Below are 19,719 nucleotides of genomic sequence, written 5' to 3' on the forward strand. Positions count from 1 at the left end.
ATCTAACAACTCCTGGAGTTGAATCTTCAACTCCTTAAGCTCCATAGGTGCCATCCTATAAGGGGCCTTAGAGATAGGAGCTATCCTTGGTGCCAAATCAATGGTGAACTCCACCTCCCTCTCTGGTGGCAATCCAGGTAGATCCTCTGGAAAGACATCAGGATAGTCCCTTACAATGGGTATGTCTTCCAACTTTAAATCATTTTCTTCATTCACAGTATAAGCTAAAAAGCCTTGACATCCTTTCCTGAGCAAAGAATTAGCTCGTAAGGCTGAGATCACACGTAGTGGTTTGTTCACATGCTTCCCCTCAAAACTAAAATCAGGTTGACCAGGAATGCTAAAAGTCACTCTTTTCCCAAAACAATCAACAGAAGCATGATAAGAAGCTAACCAATCCATCCTTAAAATCACATCAAAATCTTGAAGGTCCAGAAGTACTAAGTCAACCGTCATCTCTCTATACCCAATCATCACACAACAATCTCTAATTATTTTATCAAGCACAACAGAATCTCCCAAAGGAGTAGCAACAAATAAATCAAAGTCCATATTATCAATTGGCATACCCAACAAACCAGCAAAAGATACGGAAACAAAAGAGTGTGTTGATCCAGGATCAATTAAGGCTCTAGCAAATAAGGTGTGAATTCGAAGAGTACCTGTCACTACATCAGACGTAACCTGAGCATCTCTATGAGTCATAGCAAATTCCCGCCCTTGAGCCCTAGGCTTCTATCTATCATCTTTATTCTCCTCCTTAGGCTTCCCAAATACAAACTTCCTACTCTCTGGACAATCCCGAACCATATGTCCCTGTTTTCCACAACCAAAGCAAGCTCCTGTTTCTCTATAGCATGACCTACCCCGATGCTTTTTGCCACAAGTAGGACAAATCCCATCTAAATTTTGTGTTGCTTTTCCTTTATTCTGATTTCTACTTAGAGCAAACCTTTTCTGTGCTTGGTTACCATGAGCACCATCATTTCTATTCCTCTTTCTTTGTTGTTCCCTATACTGGTGAAGCTCTTCATTATCCTTCTCTGCAATAAGGGCTCTGTCTACCACCTCTGAATAAACACTAAGCTTCAGAATTGATATCTTATTCTTCAGATAAGGCTTCAGTCCATCCTGAAACTTTAATGTTTTTTCCTCCTCTGTAGCAATCAACTGTGGGGCAAAACGTGATAGTTCAGTAAACTTAGCCTCATATTGGGCCATAGTCAAATCCCCCTGTTCCAAACGGACAAACTCTCCCACCTTTTGTCGTCGAACACTGTCAGGAAAGTACTTCTTATAAAAAGCCTCCCTAAACTGACTCCAAACAATAGGCCCCTGATCCTCCAAAAGCCTCTTAGTCATGTGCCACCAATGGTCTGCCTCTTTGTCTAGCATAAATGCTGCATATAAGGCTTTTTGCTCCTCAGAACAATCAATGACATCAAAGAATTTCTCTATCTTCATAATCCAAGCCTCTACCTCTGTTGGATCTGAAGTACCAGAAAAGTAAGGGGGACCCAACTTCTTAAAGTCGTAAAAGGAGCTACCCCTAGTAGATGAGGATTGTCCTTGACCATTACTTCCAGTAGCTCTAGCCTGGCCCTCAACCAAGCCAGCCAAAGTTCTTAAATATCTATAAAGCCCTTTAGTACTCATAGAGGGCAAAGCCTCAGGTGGAGGAGGTATATCATCATTAGCCTGACTGTTTTGGGAAGATGCGGGTCTCCTTGGTGGCATGGTGTCCTATAAAGCAACAGGTATAACTAAATCAGTCACTAAGAAGTCAAATAAGCAAATCAAAATTGTAAGGAATAAAAGGAATCAGACTAGATGAAGTTGAAACTTAAACTAATGCGTCACTCATCTATTCCTAAAGGTAAACTAAACAAGTTCTCATCAAGATCACAACCTAAAGCTCTGATACCACTCTGTAACGCCCCAAGACCCACTCCAAGGGCGTGACGGTCATTTCACACTTCAAACCCGAAGGCTTACAGTGTAACCTGACTCAAACAATTATCTTGTAATCGGAAGTTACCAATTACCAAGTACCTATTCAAAGTAGCGAAACAAAATTTAAAATCCTGAAAATTCGATTTCAACACTAAAACATCCACTATACAAAATCCATTGTCCAAAAATTTGCAAACTTAAACAATTCAAGTACTAAAACAAACTTCAAAATCTCCAAAACTCAACTTTGAACTAACATAAAATTTAAAGGATCAATATCCAAATAGCTTCCAAATACCAAAAGATCCAAATGAACATAACTAAAGTTAAACAAAATCCAACATAAAATCCTAAGTCAAATCCTAATGATGACCATTCCTCAACCTAGCCATCACTCCTCACTTGAACTAAGGGTACCTGAAAAGTAGTCAACAAATGGGAATGAGCTCACAGCCCAATAAGGAACATTAATGCAGTCCATGGATCAAACATTTCAAACTTGTAAAATAGGAGATATTGTAATCAATCATTTTCATAAAGTTGTGAGTAGATTTTTTTTTTTTTTTTTGCCAATACATTCAAAATTTCTAACTGTATGCATTTATTTCTAATTCAAACAATTTCAAATCAAATTCAATCAAAACATTCCAATAATTTGTTTACTCTGGTCATCAAACATCAAAGGGTGCCCAGTTAGGTGAGACTTTTCAAATGGGTGGCTAGCCTCAAATTGTTCCTTTAAGGTGGACGGAACCAAACACTACTAGTACTAGTAACCTCTAACCGAAACCCCTAGAGGCTAGGGTTCAAATCAATTACATTCCCCACCAAGAAATGTAAAGGTCAACTATTATATCCCATTGACAAAGGCCAAAAGTCAACTATTATATCTCGTTGACAAGGGTCAAACAAACCAGAGTTAAATATTTATTTCATTTATTCAAATTTACAACATATAATATCTCCACATTTATTTGTCAAAAACATAATATAAAATTCTAACATACTTTTCATGCAAAACAAGTTTGATCCATGCATAAAACGGAATATAACTCAAACGTTTTCAAATAATGTATATATATTTTTAAAAAAATTGTTTAAGAAAAAGAATTTAACAACTGCATTAATTTCCCTTACCTCAAAAGAAGTCCTAAAAAACTTTGGAGAAAAATAATCCTAAAAATCTACTCTTCACCTAACAAAACATAAGAGGAACAATTATTACTATTTATCTAAAATTATAGGTTTGACAATCCTAAAATTTTAGGTATTCAAATTATTATTATTATTATTTTTATATATTTATGAAAGGTAATTTAATCTATTCATATCTTAAAAATAAATAAATTTCTAATTCATATAAAATTGAATTTACTTATTTATTTATTTATTGGGACACAACTTAATTAAACTATAATTTATTTCAATAATTAATTTCTATGTTATTTATTAACTTACGCTCATAATTATAATATCAAAAACTTTACTTTCTTTTATTTAAAACTTCTATTCTCTCGTTTTTTTTCCAAACATAAACTTTTATCCATTATTGTCAATATAATAATATATATACATATATATACATTAACTACCAAACACCATCCATCCCTCCATCCGTACACCCACCCACACCCCATATATATATATATTCATTCTCCAAGTGTGCACACACGTCTTCTATTTTTATTTTTATTTTATCCTTAAGCCATTCTCCAATTCCACAGTGTGCACACGCGTCTTCCAGTTTTTTTTTTTTCTTAAAAGCTTAAGAATTTCCAATTTCCAACAATAAATCAAAATCTTAAATTTTCACTATTTTGATATTAAAACGAAATAATAATAATAATAATAAACTAACCCTAATCTAAATCAAAATCTTCACAGGAATTTTTTTTTTTCTAATAAAAAAACTTAAGATCTCCCCAATTCCAATAATAAATCAAAATTTTAAATTTTCACTATTTGATATTAAAACGAATTAAAAAAAATAATCTAACCCTAATCTATATTTGGGGTTTTCCAAAAAATATATATCTAATGTGCTTGAAATTAACTAATGAATCTAAAATAATAATCTAGGGGTTAGAAACTTACCTATAGAGGTTTGTTCTTCAAACCTTGAAATCTGACCTCAACTTCACGTTCTCTGGAAACTCTCTGCGAACAGGAATACAATTCAAAAAAAGAACAGGAAGAAGAGAATTTTCTATTTATACCTAGGGTATTATTCGTAAAATTACCTTTTCACCCCTCTTCCATTTTATTAAATTAATTAATTAATTAATTTAATATCATTATTAAGAATTTCCTAAATTACCCTTTAAAAAGAAAACTTGGGCGTTACATCCTATATACCAAGATTAGTTGGCGAAGTGAAAAGCTTCATAAAAAAAATTTTGATGCGCTATATACTATTTTTAGACATGCTCAACTCTCATCTTAGTCTCAATAACTCATTTTCATTTATTTATGGGCCCCTGGAGAGTAATTGAAGGATACTTTTTTACTTCAACTCTTTATCATTCTTTCATTTTCTTATGTGTAGTCAACTAGTACTTTTAAACTTCAATGATATATTTTTTTGTTCTCAAACACACTTGGAATCTTATTTCCATGCTTAATTCTCATTTAGATCTCAATCACTCATTTAATTTGTTGGCTTAACCCAAAGTTATTGTTGGGTAGGTATCATATATACGATTTTGGGTTTTGGGTTTCATAGTTTTATATATGAATCTCATCCATTTGTATCTTTATATCTTGATTTTATTTATTTGTATTGATATTCAACTATCCAAATTTCATCATAGGCATCCAACGATTGAGATGAGAAGTTCAATAAGTATCGAGTCCCTTACTATTTTCCTTATTTGTCACACATCTCCCATTCCAATCTCCCATTGGATATTGTATGAAAAATAACTAAAAGTAATTTAATTAAATATAAAGATTTAATTAAATACAAATAATAATATTAAATGCAAGTATTTATAAAAATGTGTTTAAGACAAGATATTGTAAGAAAGATATGAATACTTGGATCAAAGTATGCTACTTTGGGATGCATCCCATCAATATCGTAAAATGTGCTTAATTTATAATTAGTATAATTAATAAATATCCTATCCAACAACTAGCCAAAAGTAGAAGCTTTAGTGCCCCTACCAACTTCTAGTGTGGCAAAAAAACTTTGAGAAAAAAATATATGCATTGTAGATAAATTTGAAAAGAAGTTGAATGAGAATATCATTATGATTTTGTGAACTAAGTTAAATGAGGATTGAGGTTGAGATGGAACTTGACTTTTATCAAAGTAACTTTGAATTCTAATAACAAATTAAATAAGCGAGAAATACAATCAATGATACCCTCATTGGTAGGTAACAAAAAGGATAGTTGTAATGCCCCAAACCCAATTAGGGGTAAAATCATAATTTAGAAATTATTAATTAATTAAAGTAATTTAATAAGAGTAAAAAAGTCTTTTCGTATTTAAAACCTCTTGGTATAAATTAGAATTTTCTTATATTCTCTATTCAAAAAACCCTTTTACACAGAGATCAAAAGGATTAGAGAGCATAGGGCTGAAGATTTGGAGGTTTAAGGTTTGAAGATCAATTTTTTAGGTAAGATTTTTAATCCTTAGATTAATATTTTATATTCATTAATTAGTTTTGAACACTTTAGATATTCTTCGGAATATCTCAATTTTGATTAGAGTTCATTTAATTAATTTTTAGGTCAAAAAGATTAAAAATTTATGAACATAGTTTGATTTATTAATGGAGATTGACAAATTTTGATTACTCAAATGAATAGATCTAGATAATATATATATATATATATATATATATATATATATATATATATATATATAAAATATAGTTTTGGATGTGAAAATTATATAAAATTTGTGAGTATGGAGGTTAAAAGTTTTAACTTTAGAGAAGTGAAAAAAAAATGATGAAAGATGCGTGTAACTAGGAAGGATTTGGCATGTTGAAAAAAAACACTAAAAAATGGTCTGCACGTTGACCTAGGAAAGGAAATAAATAGTATTTTGGTAAACAATGAGGAAGAAAAGGATTTTGATGGCTTGGAAGAGAAATAGGTTAAGGTGTTGTTGGGTATTGAAATTAATAATAATAATAATAATGAATGAAGTTGGCGTGGAGTTGTTGGAAAAAAAAAAAAATTGCATAGGGTATTTGTTAAGTTTCAGTTGGAGATTTAAATAATAGTAATAATAGTTTAATGCAAATAAATATTCTTAAAAGATTTAATTTAGATAACTTAGAAAAGATAAATAAATTATTGTTTAGGAAGTTGAAAATAATATTGAATGGTAATAATATTAACATGAGAAATTAATTAGGATCCCTAATACTAAATAAAATATTTTTAGGATTTTCAAATTTATATATTTAGATAAATAATCAATAATCAATATTGTGTATGATATTATGTTAGGTGAGGAGGAAATTTAGGAAATTCTTCAGAGTTAAATACTTCAAGATTTTGAGTGCGTCTTCAAGGTAAGGGAAATTAATGCAGATTTTTATAAAAGAAAATAATTTTCTTTTTATATTGTATTTTGAAATGTGTAAAAATATTATTTTTATCTTTACGCATGGATCAAATATGTGTTTTGTATGGAAAGTACATTTGAGAATTTTCTTTGTTTATGAAAAATGAAAAATTAAGGAGATATGATATTTTGTTTTAAAAGTTTGAATTAATGAAATAAAGTGTTTGACTCTGGATTATATGACTCTAGTCAACAGGTTATAATTGTTAACATTTTTGGCTTTAGTCAATGGGTTATAATTGTTGATATTATATGACCCTAGTCAACGGATTATAATAGTTGACCTTATGACCCTAGTCAGCGGGTTATAATTGTTGACATTTGGTTTTGTTCACCTTAAATGGAACAAATTTGAAACTAGCCATTCATTTGTGAAATCCCACCAAATTAAGCACCATTTGTTATTTGATAACCACAACAAATATATTTTAAATGTATTCAATTTGGTTTTAATGAGAAATTGTTTTGAAATGGATATGAGAAAGTTTTATTGAAAAGTTTGAATGTATTAGTATTTTGAACTCAAAACTTTTTATGAAAATAAGTATATGTTATATCTCCTATTTGCAAGTATGACTGAAAATGTTTGATCCATGAAACCATATTAATGTTTCTTATTAGGCTTTGAGCTCATCCCCCTTTGTTGATAACCTTTCAGGTAACCTCAGTTCGGGCGAAGAGTGACCGTTAGGAGAGAAATTTTGGCTTTATTAGGACATTTGTTTAAACTCTCTTTATTTTGGACATTATTTAGATGTTAAAACTAAATTCTCGTTTGAATTATTTTGAGTTTGAAGTTATTTGGACAATAACACTTTGGTTGATTATGGACCCCGTATTTCTGCTCATGCGCTTCCACTTGATGGCGAACTCGCTTTTTTATTTGTTTGGTGAAATTTTGATTTTTAGAAAAAGACTTGGAGTTGCCACTTATTTTTGTTTTATTTTTTAAGGAAAAAATAAAATAATAAATAAAAACCCTAAATGTGACTCTTGAAGGAAAAACAGGTCTGCAAAAAATCGAGTATAGGTCCAGGAGTCAGGTTACTGATTGGGAAGGTACGATGGTGAGCCGTAGCACCCCTCTAACTTCCTAAAAACGGGTCTCTACTTATGAGATGAAGCAAACATGACAATTGACTAGGAGATCAATAGATACCAATAAAATAATCAAATAATAAAACGAATCATGTATGAGAAAAAAAGCAAAGTGGGAGTGAGAGCGTACCTTGATAGTAGGTAATAAAGGGCTATCATGAAACAAAGTTAATGCATAACAACGAATGCAAAATATATCACATGCATATCAAAGTGTAAGACAAAGATTATGCAATCCTCATTAAGCATGACAATTGACAATTAAAAGAGAAAACTCATATGTAGGGCCCCTACCAAAGCCCAATTGATCTTGCATGAATTAGTTTCACAAATTCCATTATTTTGGAATTATGAAAAATTCATTATTGCTCATTTAAAATTAAGAGAAACATAAAATTATTTGAGAATCGAAGAAAATTTGTACAAGTGCATACCAAAATGAGAATGGCAGTAGACTTATTAAAATAAGGATTTTTGGCAACTTAAAAGCTCTAATAAATGATGGAAAGTTGTAGAATTAAGAAATATCCAAAAACTGGAGTGGAATTAAAACTGTTCGAAAGAAAACTGGATTTTTTAAAATTTATTCGAAAAGTGAAGTCTCGAAAATTATTTGAAAATTGGAATTTTGAAAAGTCAAATTTAAGAAATTGGAGCTTTGAAAATCATTTGAAAATTGGAGTTTTGAAAATTAGATTTAAGAATTGGGATTTTGGAAATTAAATTTAAGGATCGGAATTTTGGAAAATTATTTGAGAATTGGAACTATGAAAATTAAATTATGAAAATTGGAACCTTTGAAATTGTTTGAAGATAGAATTTTTAAAAATAAAATAATAATAAATAAATAAATAAATGTGAAGATTAGAATTTTGGAAATTGGAAATTAAATTCGAAAATTGGAAAATTGGAATTTCGGAAATTGTAAATTAAATTTGGAAATCGGAATTTTGAAGAATTATTTAAAGATAGAAATTTTAAAAATAAATAAATAAATAAATAAAATAATAATAACAAAAATAATAATGATTAAATAAACAAATGTGAAAATTGGAATTTTGGAAATTAGAAATTAAATTTGGAAATCGGAATTTTGAAGATTTATTTAAAGATGGAATTTTAAAAAATAAATAAATAAATAGGTAAAATAATAATAATAACAAAAATAATAATGCTTAAATAAATAAATGTGAAAATTGGAATTTTGGAAATTGGAAATTAAATTAGAAAAGTGGAAAATTGGAATTTCGGAAATTAGGAATTAAATTTGGAAATCGGAATTTTCAAGAATTATTTAAAGATGGAATGTTAAAAATAAATAAATAAATAAAATAATAATAATAACGAAAATAATAATGATTAAATAAATAAATGTGAAAATTGGAATTTTGGAAATTGGAAATTAAATTCTAAAATTGGAAAATTGGAATTTCGGAAATTAGGAATTGAATTTGGAAATCGGAATTTTGAAGAATTATTTAAAGATGGAATTTAAAATAAATAAATAAATAAATAAATAAAATAATAATAATAACTAAAATAATAATGATTAAATAAATAAATGTGAAAATTGGAATTTTGGAAATTGGAAATTAAATTTGGAAATCGGAAAATTGGAATTTCGGAAATTAGGAATTGAATTTGGAAATCGGAATTTTGAAGAATTATTTAAAGATGGAATTTAAAATAAATAAATAAATAAATAAATAAATAAATAAAATAATAATAATAACTAAAATAATAATGATTAAATAAATAAATGTGAAAATTGGAATTTTGGAAATTGGAAATTAAATTTGGAAATCGGAATTTGGAAAAATTATTGGAGAATAGAATTTTTTAACAATCATTTGAAAATAGAAGTTTTGAAAATTAAAGATTTGGAAAATTATTTAAAAATGGTATTTTTAGGAATCAAATTTAAAAATTGGAATAGAAATGAGATTATTTGAGAAACTGAGATTTTAAGAATCATTTAAAAAGAATTTACGGAAATCAAACTTTGACACGTGAGAAAAAAGTAAAAAAAAAATCACCATGAGGCCACAACTAGACCCATGCCACTGCCACTTATGAAAATCCCCATGCCATTGACTTGTCATTCATCATTTTTTTTAAAGCTTTTTCACCTTTGCTTTCCACCGCATTCAACTCATCCATTCTGAAAAAAAAAAGGATTTTTGAACAGAAGTTCCCAAGTCTCTAGTTCCATGGCCGTCATAAACAAAAAAAAAAAAAAAAAAAAACCAAGTGGAGGCATCCGAATCAGGGTATGCAACATGAGCATTTCCATGTTTGCACGCCATCCTTGCACTAACTTCACATACAAAAATCTTTGTCTCCTTTGTACATGTAGATGTCTTTTCCAGGCAAGAGTTTCTGCTTGCAAAGAAAGCACTCGTCAAGAAAAGTGGTGGTCGTTGGGAAGAGAGGTGAGTGAGAATTCCAACGTGTAGCAGGTGAAGGAAAAATAGTGGGTTTGGTCATCATGGTGATTTTGTTAAAGACTTGTGGGGTTTTCTTGTTAATACTCTTCTGGACTTCCAATACAAGACTGAGTCCCACCATATCTCATTGTCCTTCTTTGGTTTCTCCGGAGGGCGGTGGTGGCCTGATGGTGGGTGGTGGCGACGACAGGATTTGGTTGATGAAAAAATGAGGAAGATAAATAGAAGGGTGGAGACAGTACAATGGGGAGGATGGTGGTGGGTCCTTCACACCTATGTAGTAGAGAAAAGAGCAGTTTGGCCATTGATAATATCACTCCGCCATCAACAAGAAACGAAGCAATAAACAAAGAATGATAAAAACGTAAAAACAGAGTAAGGATTCAACTATATTTCATGGACTATCAAGGAGCTAGGAGCAAGTGGAATCCAAAGGAAATAAAAGCATGGTTTTGATACATCAAGTTATGGGAAGGAATAGAGCATCCAATATTTTCAAGAGAAATAAAAAACATCCAAAATAAATCTGAAACAGAGCATGCGTACTGATTACTACTTAAAAAGTGTTATTTGATAGCTTATAATTAATCCTTTTAAACACTTTTGAGTAGTAGTTTTGACCTTTTAACTCAATTAGCATGTTAAGGACCCTTGAAAGCAACTTTAATCACTTTGTGTAAGTTTTGGTGTTGTTGTTAGTAATTTGATCACCAAAGCAATCCAAGATTGAGGAGATTTATGTGGAATCTAGGACAAAGCTTGGAAGTCATTTGCCAAGAGTAAATTCGGAATGCAAGGAGAAAAAGTAAAGAGAATCTGCCATGAAGCGTATTCTTGATGACAGTCGTGGCAGCCACTTTTGGAGCACTTTATGAAGTCCAATTGATGTATGCTATATACCATTTCAAAGCTCAGGAAGTCAAAAATCCAATGCTTCAAACAGTGTGCAATTCGGAGTTGAAAAGAAGAAGTTACAGCCATTGCAAGTCAATCACTCCAAGCTGAAGGAAGCATTTTGCAAAGTGTTGCGAAATCACCCTTTTGTTGCGAAGTGATTTCGCAGCCTTTTTGTACAGTATGGTGTATTTCCTCCTGAAGTTGCCCAATATATGCCGCAAGCTGGAAGCTGGGAACCTCAAGGTGGAAGCCAACTTCGCAGCCCTTCGAGAATAGCCTTTTGATGCGAAGTGATTTCGCAGCCCTTCTTGAGTGTCTGCGAAATCTCGCAGACACCATTTTCTCTTGCGAAATGGTCCCTGGAGCATCCCGATATTTGCTACCGACATTGGGAGATATTTTACATCAGATTTTTGTTGTCTAAATCCCAAAATACTCCTTGTAAGCCACCAATTACAAGATTCCTTAGCTTTTAAGTTAGTAAAAAGAGAAAATATCTATGTAATAATTAGTTTTATATTATGTTCATATAAATACCTCTCGAGAGCCTGTTCTCGGGGAGAGAGACCCTTTGTAAAGTTTTGAAAAGCAAGTAAAGTTCAGCCCCTTTGTCTTGCCTTACCTTCTCACTTTGTATTATTTATTTCTTACTAAGTTATGCACTCCCTGAGGAATTTTCCCCAGAGAATGAGTAACTAAACCTCTAGTTCCTTGGAGCTAAGGTTGCCGGGGAAGGTTCCAAGTGCAAGAATGCAAAGCTTTGTGGTTTCAGCCATTAATGAAGAGGAAGTGAAATCCTTTAGTGATTTCTATGTTTTTAGTTAACTTAAAATACCTTAGAGTCACCTGGGCCAACACTTGGTAAGGCAAGTGATTTCCAACCATGGAGATGCACTAGTTTACCCCTTGCGAGCCTCTGGGAGGTGACTTTAAGGTAGGATTTTCTGGAATTGCCAACACTTGGTAAGCTTTTGGACTCCAAGGATACATCCATTAGTTATCTCTTGCGAGCTTGAGAAGGGAAGTCGAAGGTTAAAGATCACCTTGAATGGTTAAGGCTTAGTGAGAGGCTTGAACCATTGCAAGTTGCATCAGTGAGAGAATTAAAGTTGAAATCTAATTAAAAGATGTATCTGTACAACACCAGTTAGAGAATTGACTATATGTTGAATCTCTAACGCAAGGAAATGAACCATCTGACCGGAGCTATGTCTTTTGCATGAGGAACCACCCCAGTGAACCTGACTCTCCAAGGAATGCTTTTCTTCCTAAGTTATTCCCATTACTTGTTTTGTTAGTTAGTTTAAATCTAAATTGTTACAAATCAAAGTTTGTGTTTTAGTTCTTAAGCTAACCTTGAAATGAAACACTACCAATTCACTTTGAATTGATATCATTGATAATTTGGAAACCCTTCACAGTGAACGATCATAGAGCCGCTATACTATAGTAGCTTTTTCTTTGCTACCCTAGTATATGGTGTAATAGGTTATAAATTTTGTTGATTACTCCCTCATCCAAGGAGCACCAGCTGGACACGAATCAGTTGAGACACCAATTGGGCATGAATCACGTACCCAGAGTCCCACAATACAAACGAGTAGCCTATAATATCCATACCAATCAACAAACCAAATACCCAAAAGAATAGCTGCAAATGAGAGTTAATCCATGTGGAAATGAGAAATAAGGAGGTCACAAATAGGCATACCTGGAATGCTCCTTTCAAGCAAAGAGTGGGTTGGCTTCCAGCTCTCCTCTCTCAGCACTCTCTTATGTGAAAACCTTCTCAGGCTCCTCCCACAGTATTTTTCTCCCAAGCTCCTCAAATATCTCTTTGTAAATGCGACAAAAATCTCTTCCTTCCCTCACTAAAACTTTCTCCCTGTTCATTTCCGTCCCATCTGGTTGCCCAAAAAAATAGCTCACCCATCAGTCCCATGGCCGCCCAATACAACTCACTCATCCATCATTTTCCTTCACCTTCAATCCTCTTTTGGCTGCCCAAGAACTACTCCTTCTTGGGATGGTAAAAAGAAAAAAAAAAGTAAAAAAAAAAAAAAAAAAAACCTTTCTATCTGAAAAGGTCTACAAATATGTCATTCTTCGGTAAAGTTCATGAGTGCAAGGAATATGAACACTAGAGTGAAAAGAAAGTGTGAAAAGTGAGTGGAATGAAGTGAACTCTATTGAAGAACAAAGAAAGACCCCCAAAAGGTACATAAGTAAAACACAAGCTTGCTCAAGGCCTTAAAATCCTAAGAGAAAGGTAGCTCTCAGAGTGCCTCCAAAAATGCACTAGGGATCCAGACTTCGTTTGATATTTCTCCAAAAGTGACTCGAAAATCGATGTAAAAAATGAGTAACTGTAGAACCACCCTAGAGTACAGGAAAGAATGCGTCCAAATGGGACTTCCCTATGTGAACTACATGAGAACGCTAAGTGTAGGGTGCCCAACAATATGATTGAAATATGTGTTATGAACTCAAAGGACTATGTCATGTGTTGGGGAAGGGAAAGTCTAGAAGGGCATGATGAACAAGCGATAAGCACAAGGCAACGAGGTGAGGAAAATTAGGGCGAATGTAAAATTGTGAAGGCAAGATGTGCGATGCCAGTGAATATGAATGCCATGAGCTATGATTGAATGATTAGGTTGAGGAAAAAAATGACTCTAAACGCCAAAAGGAGGAAAAGTAGTGACTCAAAATGTTGGAATGAGTATGCATAACGACTCTGAATGTCACAACTAAAGAAAGATGGTGACTCTAAATTCCTGAATGAGTATGCACAATGGCTCTAAACGCCAAAACTAAAGGAAGATGGTGGCACCGAATGCCAAGCTAGACAATGGCTCTGAATGCCAAGATGAAGACACAACTCTGAACGCCAAACTGAAGAAGATTATGGCTCTAAATGCCAAATTGAAGACATGGCTCTGAACGCCTAAAATTGATGAAAGTGGTTCTGAATGGTAAGAATGACTCTGAATGCTAAACTAAAAGAAAATGACAACCCTAAATGCTGGCAATGTGGCTCTGAACACCGAACTAAAAGAGAAAGACAACTCTAAATGCTAGGAATGTGGCTCTGAATACCAGGCTGACTAATGGCTTTGAATTCCAAACTGAAGATATGGCTCTAAACGCCTAAAACTGATGAAAATGACTCTGAATGCCTAAAACAAGAATAAATGGCCCTGAACGCCTATATTAAAGACATGGTTTGGAACGCCAAATTGAAGACATGGCTCTGAATGCCTGTACTAAAGACATGGCTCTGAACTTCAAACTGAAGAAGATGATGGCTCTAAATTCCAAGAATGAACGACGACTTTAAACTCCAAATTGTGAACGACGATTCTGAATGCCAGGGATGTAGCTCTGAACGCCAAAAATGTGGTAATGAATGCCCGATCATGATAGGATGATGACTCTGAATGAAAAACTATGAAAAGATAGTGACTCTGAACACCAAACTGAAAAGAGATGGTGGCTCTGAACGCCCAAACTGAGAAGAGATGGTGGCTCTAGACGCCCAAACTGAGAAGGGATGGTGGCTCTGAACGCCAAATTGAAAAGAGACGGTGGCTCTGAACGCCAAACTGAAAACATGGCTTTAAAGGCCAAACTGAGAAAGGATAGTGGCTCTGAAGGCCAAACTGAAAAGAGATGGTGGCTTCAAACGCCAAACTGAAAACATGGCTTTAAAGGCCAAACTGAGAAAGGATAGTGGCTCTGAAGGCCAAACTGAAAAGAGATGGTGGCTTTAAACGCCAAATTGAAAACATGGCTCTAAATGCCAAACTGAAGAAGATGAAGGCTCTGAATGTCAAACTGTGAGGGGATAGTGACTCTGAACGTCAAGTTAGAGATGCGGCTCTGAACGCCAAACTGTGAAGGGATAATGACTCTGAACGCTAAACTAAAGATGCGGCTCTGAATGCCAAACTGAAGAAGATGAAGGCTTTGAATGCCATAACTAAGAATTGACATCTCTGAATGTCAAACCGAGAAAGACGACTCTAAACGTCGTAACTGAGAAGCAATGATGGCTCTGAACACCGAGTTGTAAGGAGATGGTGGCTTTGAACGCTAAGATGGAGATGCTGTTTTGAAAGCCAAACTGAAGAAGACGAAGGCTCTAAACACCATAACTGAGAACTGACATCTCTAAACGTCAAACTGAGAAAGATGACTCTGAACGTCGTAAGTGAGAAGCAATGATGGCTCTGAACGCCTGAATGTTAATGATGGCTTTGAACGCTTGACTGCGAACAACGACTCTAAACGCCAAACTAAAAACATGGTGGCTTTGAACGCTCAAACTGAGAAGAGATGGTGTCTCTAAACGCTGAAACTAAGAAGAACGACTCTAAATGTCGAATTGAGAAGGACGACTCTGAACGTCGAACTGAGAATGACGACTCTAAACATCGTAATTGAGAATAGATGGCGGCTCTGAACGCCAATCTACAAGGAAATGATGAGGATGGAAATATGCTTCAGTGTAGCTTGCCGCTACAACTCTCAATCTATTGAAAGGGTCTGAAAAAGACTCCATGAGTCTCAAAAGATGCTCCTCTAGCGAGTTGGAATGGTCAAATCGGGTATAAGTACGGTCTCACAATCCATCCGACTAAATCACGAGCCCTGATGATGTGTCACAATAAGTCAGACACCTCTAACTCAAAATGCTTCGCTGGAGTAGTCCATTGTCATCTCAAATGAATGATCTAACGAGGGGTCTCAAGTGAATAGTCCGCCAGGGTAACTACCACGACCTTAACACAAAAATCTACTGAAAAGTCATGGATAACGGGGCAGTCAAAACCCAAAAGATCGTGCTTCTCTGGAGACTCATCTCTGCTAAAATCACTGAAACTATGACTAATAATGCAAATAAATATCCCTCGTCCGAATAATGAAGACTGTAATAGGTTTGTGAGAAAACAATCATTTCCACAACTAAAAGAGGGAAATATGCCCCAGTATAGCAACTAGGGCATCCAGTCTGTCCTGATAACTCAAGAATAACTTAATGGGGATGCATAAGAGATCTGACATGTACTCCATTGAAATGATGATATGGGAGTCTATGCGCCTGAGATAACTCCATCACAGGATCATGACAATATCGGAAAGCATGAGCCTTACTAAATGACTCAAGAAAGGCTCCATTGGGGAATCATAGTAAAATGGAAACAGATCATCAACTCGACATGTATCTCGTAAATGGGGATGATTATGCAAATCAATGGAGATCTAAATCTCAACCAAAATGGAAATATGCCCCAATATGGCATCAGATGTGTGGTAGGGCAGAAAATTAGATGGCACCAAATCATCCATCACCAAGTGTGTAATCCTAGACATCCATCTCCGCAGCTGAATCGGATCAACAGATCAAAAAAGCGTATCATAGAAGAAGAAGCATGATGACATCCAAATGTCAAAAAGTGTGAGTTTGACTGAATGGCTCAAGAAAGGCTCCCTTAGGAGATCGTGATAAGATAACAAACAGGTCATTGTCTCGGAGTATATCTCGTAAGTGGGAATGAGCATGCAACTCCATGAAGATCTATAAATCTCAATCGAAATGAAAATATGCCCCAGTGCAACATCATATGTATGGTAGATCGAAAAATCGGACAACATTGGATCATCCATCATCAAAGGTGCAATCCCAATCATCCATATCCACAACTGAATTAGGTCCAAACGTCAAAGAGGCCGTTTCCCAGAAGAAGAAGCATGATGATATCTAAATATCAACCAAATCTCAAACACCTGTCCATGTAGGGGCTGTCAAAGACGGCATCCGATCCCATGGCCTCAAGGTGGTCTTAAGACACAGGACGTAATGTAGTATAGGGTGATAAGGTAATAGAAATGAAAGGAAACTAGGCCCAAATACCCAATGATAAAAAACCATGCCCTCATGTATAAATTGTAACATGCATAGAAAAGCTCACGAGCCATGGACCTGAGGGTGCCCAATATGAATATAATATCAATAATGAGACGATGAGGCAAATCAAATTGATAATGAGATATGCAAGAATGATGCCAGAGAAATATCAAATCTGGAATAGGTTAGTGTAGGAAAAGAACAAGGGGGTGAAGTGAATGGGATGAATCACAAGCAATGACGAGGATGATAGCAAAACAATGAATATATGAAGAAAAGTGATGATCAACTCAAATCAAACATGGAGTGAAGTCACATCAATAATGAATGTAATGATGAAATGACAACCTAGAGTCCCTAGGAGAAAGTCACTCATCTTACTCTCAAAGAAATATGAAAAAATTGATACAAAGAAAAGAAGATCTCAGAAAGCTCACATACGAACTCTCAACAACAAACATACTCGATTAAATGACCCTCAGATATCAATATACACACTCAATGATGGAGAATACTATGCACATACACACATACACTTATTTTTCTTTTATTTTCATTTCATTTTTTTTCCATTTTTTTTACATACATACAAATGCACATACCTTGAACATAAACAAATGAACCCCAAAGATGATATCAATAAAGGATAGACACACTCTCAAGTGACAAGGTAATAAAAACTCTCTCTGACGAGATGACTTTCTCAAATTAAGGGTCTCTAAATCAGTGTATGTATGATAGATAGTGGAAATGATGTGACTATTCTCTATAAAATGAACTGAGGAGGATCACCACTCAGGGTGGAGAGAATAGGAAGCAAAACAAGCAATAGATAGAATAAAGAAGAAGAGATGGAGAATACGGCCGGTGAGATGTGATGAAAAGTAGTAATGTGATGGTAGGAAAAAATAATGAGAGAAAGATGTGTATGTAGGTCCAAGACTCATGAGACTCCCAAACAATGCATGCATACACTAAAGGCCCCCTATCCCGGTGCAAAAAAGTGTACAAGGCAATAAGAAAGAAATGTTATAATGTACATGCAAGGGTCAATGGGCTAGCAACGGTTTGTATGTCAAAAGGGAATAACAAGGTATATAGCTAACCGAAATGATAGCCACCCATCCTACGACCATGGTCTCAAACATAATACTTCTTCAACTAATCTACATTAGTTGGCTTTGAGAATTGGTTTCCATCTAGATCCATCAACCATGCAGCGTCCTATGGGGTCAACTCCCTAATGAAATAAGGTCCACCCCAATTAGGTCTGAACTTCTCTTTGGGATCTCTAATCAATCCCCTGATGACCTTGAGAACCAACTCACCTCTCTATAGCAGTCTAGGCTTGACCTGTTTTTTGAAAGTGCGGACTATTTTCCTCTGATATTCATAAACATGGTCTACCACCCTCAATCTCCTCTCATCTAGGAGATTAAGCTGATTTAATCGGGCCTGAGCCCAATCTCTCTTTGGAATCTGCTGCTCTAATGCTACCCTCAATGAACCCATCTCAATCTCAACTGATAGCATTGCCTCCATACTATACACCAAGGAGTAGGGTGTGGCTCCTGTAGAGGTGCGAAAAAAAGTCTGATAAGCCCACAATGCGAAAGGGAGCTTCTCTGACTAACCCCGAGAAGTGTAAGATCCTCTTAATATTCTTATTTGCGGCCTCTACTTACGCAGACGAACTATGATGCTGAATACCATATCTCTGCAATAAGGTGTCAGCCTCTGCCCTGAAATGTACTCCTCTATTTGAAATCCGCTTGTGAGGGACTCTATATCGACAGATAATGTGTGATATAATGAAACTAGCAACTACAACCAATTTCAATCTCGCATATGAGGCGGCCTTGATGGCGACCAAGATGAACTCATGACCATTGGAAGATTTCAGTGAAATCTTCCCAATGATATCAATACCCTATACTGAAAATGGCCATGGTCAAGTCAATGCGTGTAGCTCTAAAGGTGGCATGTGAATGAGGTCCCCGTGTATCTGACACTTTGGACATCTTTGAACAAACTGACAACAGTCTATCTCCATGGTCAACCAAAAATAGTCAAGCCTCATGATCTTACGGGCTAACAATATGCCCTCCCATATGTGGTCCACAGACTCCCGCATGAACCTCTCTCATCACTCGATCGGTAGAGGCGTGGTCTAAGCACAATAGTAACATCCCATCAGCTGATCGTCTATGTAGTGTCTCACCACAAATCACAAATCAGGTGGCCAACTGTCTCAATGCTCTCTTATCCATGGCTATGGCGGCCTCAGGATATGCGTTGAGTCTCAAAAAGTGATATATGTCATGGTACCATGGCAAACCATCATCTAACTCTGTCTCGTCAATCAAACAACAATAAATGGGAACAGATCTCGACTCGATCAATAAAGGGCGAACAATGGCATCAACAGGAATATACATCATGGAAGCTAAATGTGGACCCGCATTTTTCACATGCGCCCCCACTCGATCGGTGAGACTTGCTTTTATTTGGTGAAGATTTTATTTTTGGAAAAGTCAGAGTCGCCACTTATTTCATTTTATTTTAAAGGGAAATAAAACAAGAAATAAAACCCTACAAAAATGACTCTATAGTTTTTGGAAAAGCATGTCTTTGAAAAACCTGAGTCTAGGTCCGAGGATTAGGTTACTTATTGGGAAGGTACCTCTAGGAGATAGCACCCTGCTAAGCCCTACAAAGGTCTCTACTGACTACATTGAAGGAAATGTGGCAATCAACTGATTAATTGAGGGTACCTAGGTAGGCTAAGGTGATCTCAAAACTAGCATGCCAAACAAGAAAAACCA

The 19,719-nt window shown here is 34.8% G+C and overlaps 1 protein-coding gene across 1 annotated transcript; it reads right to left on the bottom strand.

The window, feature by feature from the left end:
• Positions 1-735: 735 nt before the first annotated feature.
• LOC104878882 (uncharacterized) lies at positions 736-19,332 on the bottom strand. Its single transcript, XM_010649781.1, has 4 exons — positions 19,142-19,332; positions 18,580-18,678; positions 4,071-4,110; positions 736-1,743 (listed from the first exon to the last, which is right to left on the bottom strand). The coding sequence occupies exons 1-4, from the start codon at positions 19,330-19,332 to the stop codon at positions 736-738; spliced, it is 1,338 nt and encodes a 445-aa protein (XP_010648083.1).
• Between the last annotated feature and the right edge of the window lie 387 nt (positions 19,333-19,719).

The sequence above is a fragment of the Vitis vinifera genome, chromosome 3 (assembly GCF_030704535.1).
Source record: "Vitis vinifera cultivar Pinot Noir 40024 chromosome 3, ASM3070453v1".
Taxonomy (NCBI): Eukaryota; Viridiplantae; Streptophyta; class Magnoliopsida; order Vitales; family Vitaceae; genus Vitis; species Vitis vinifera.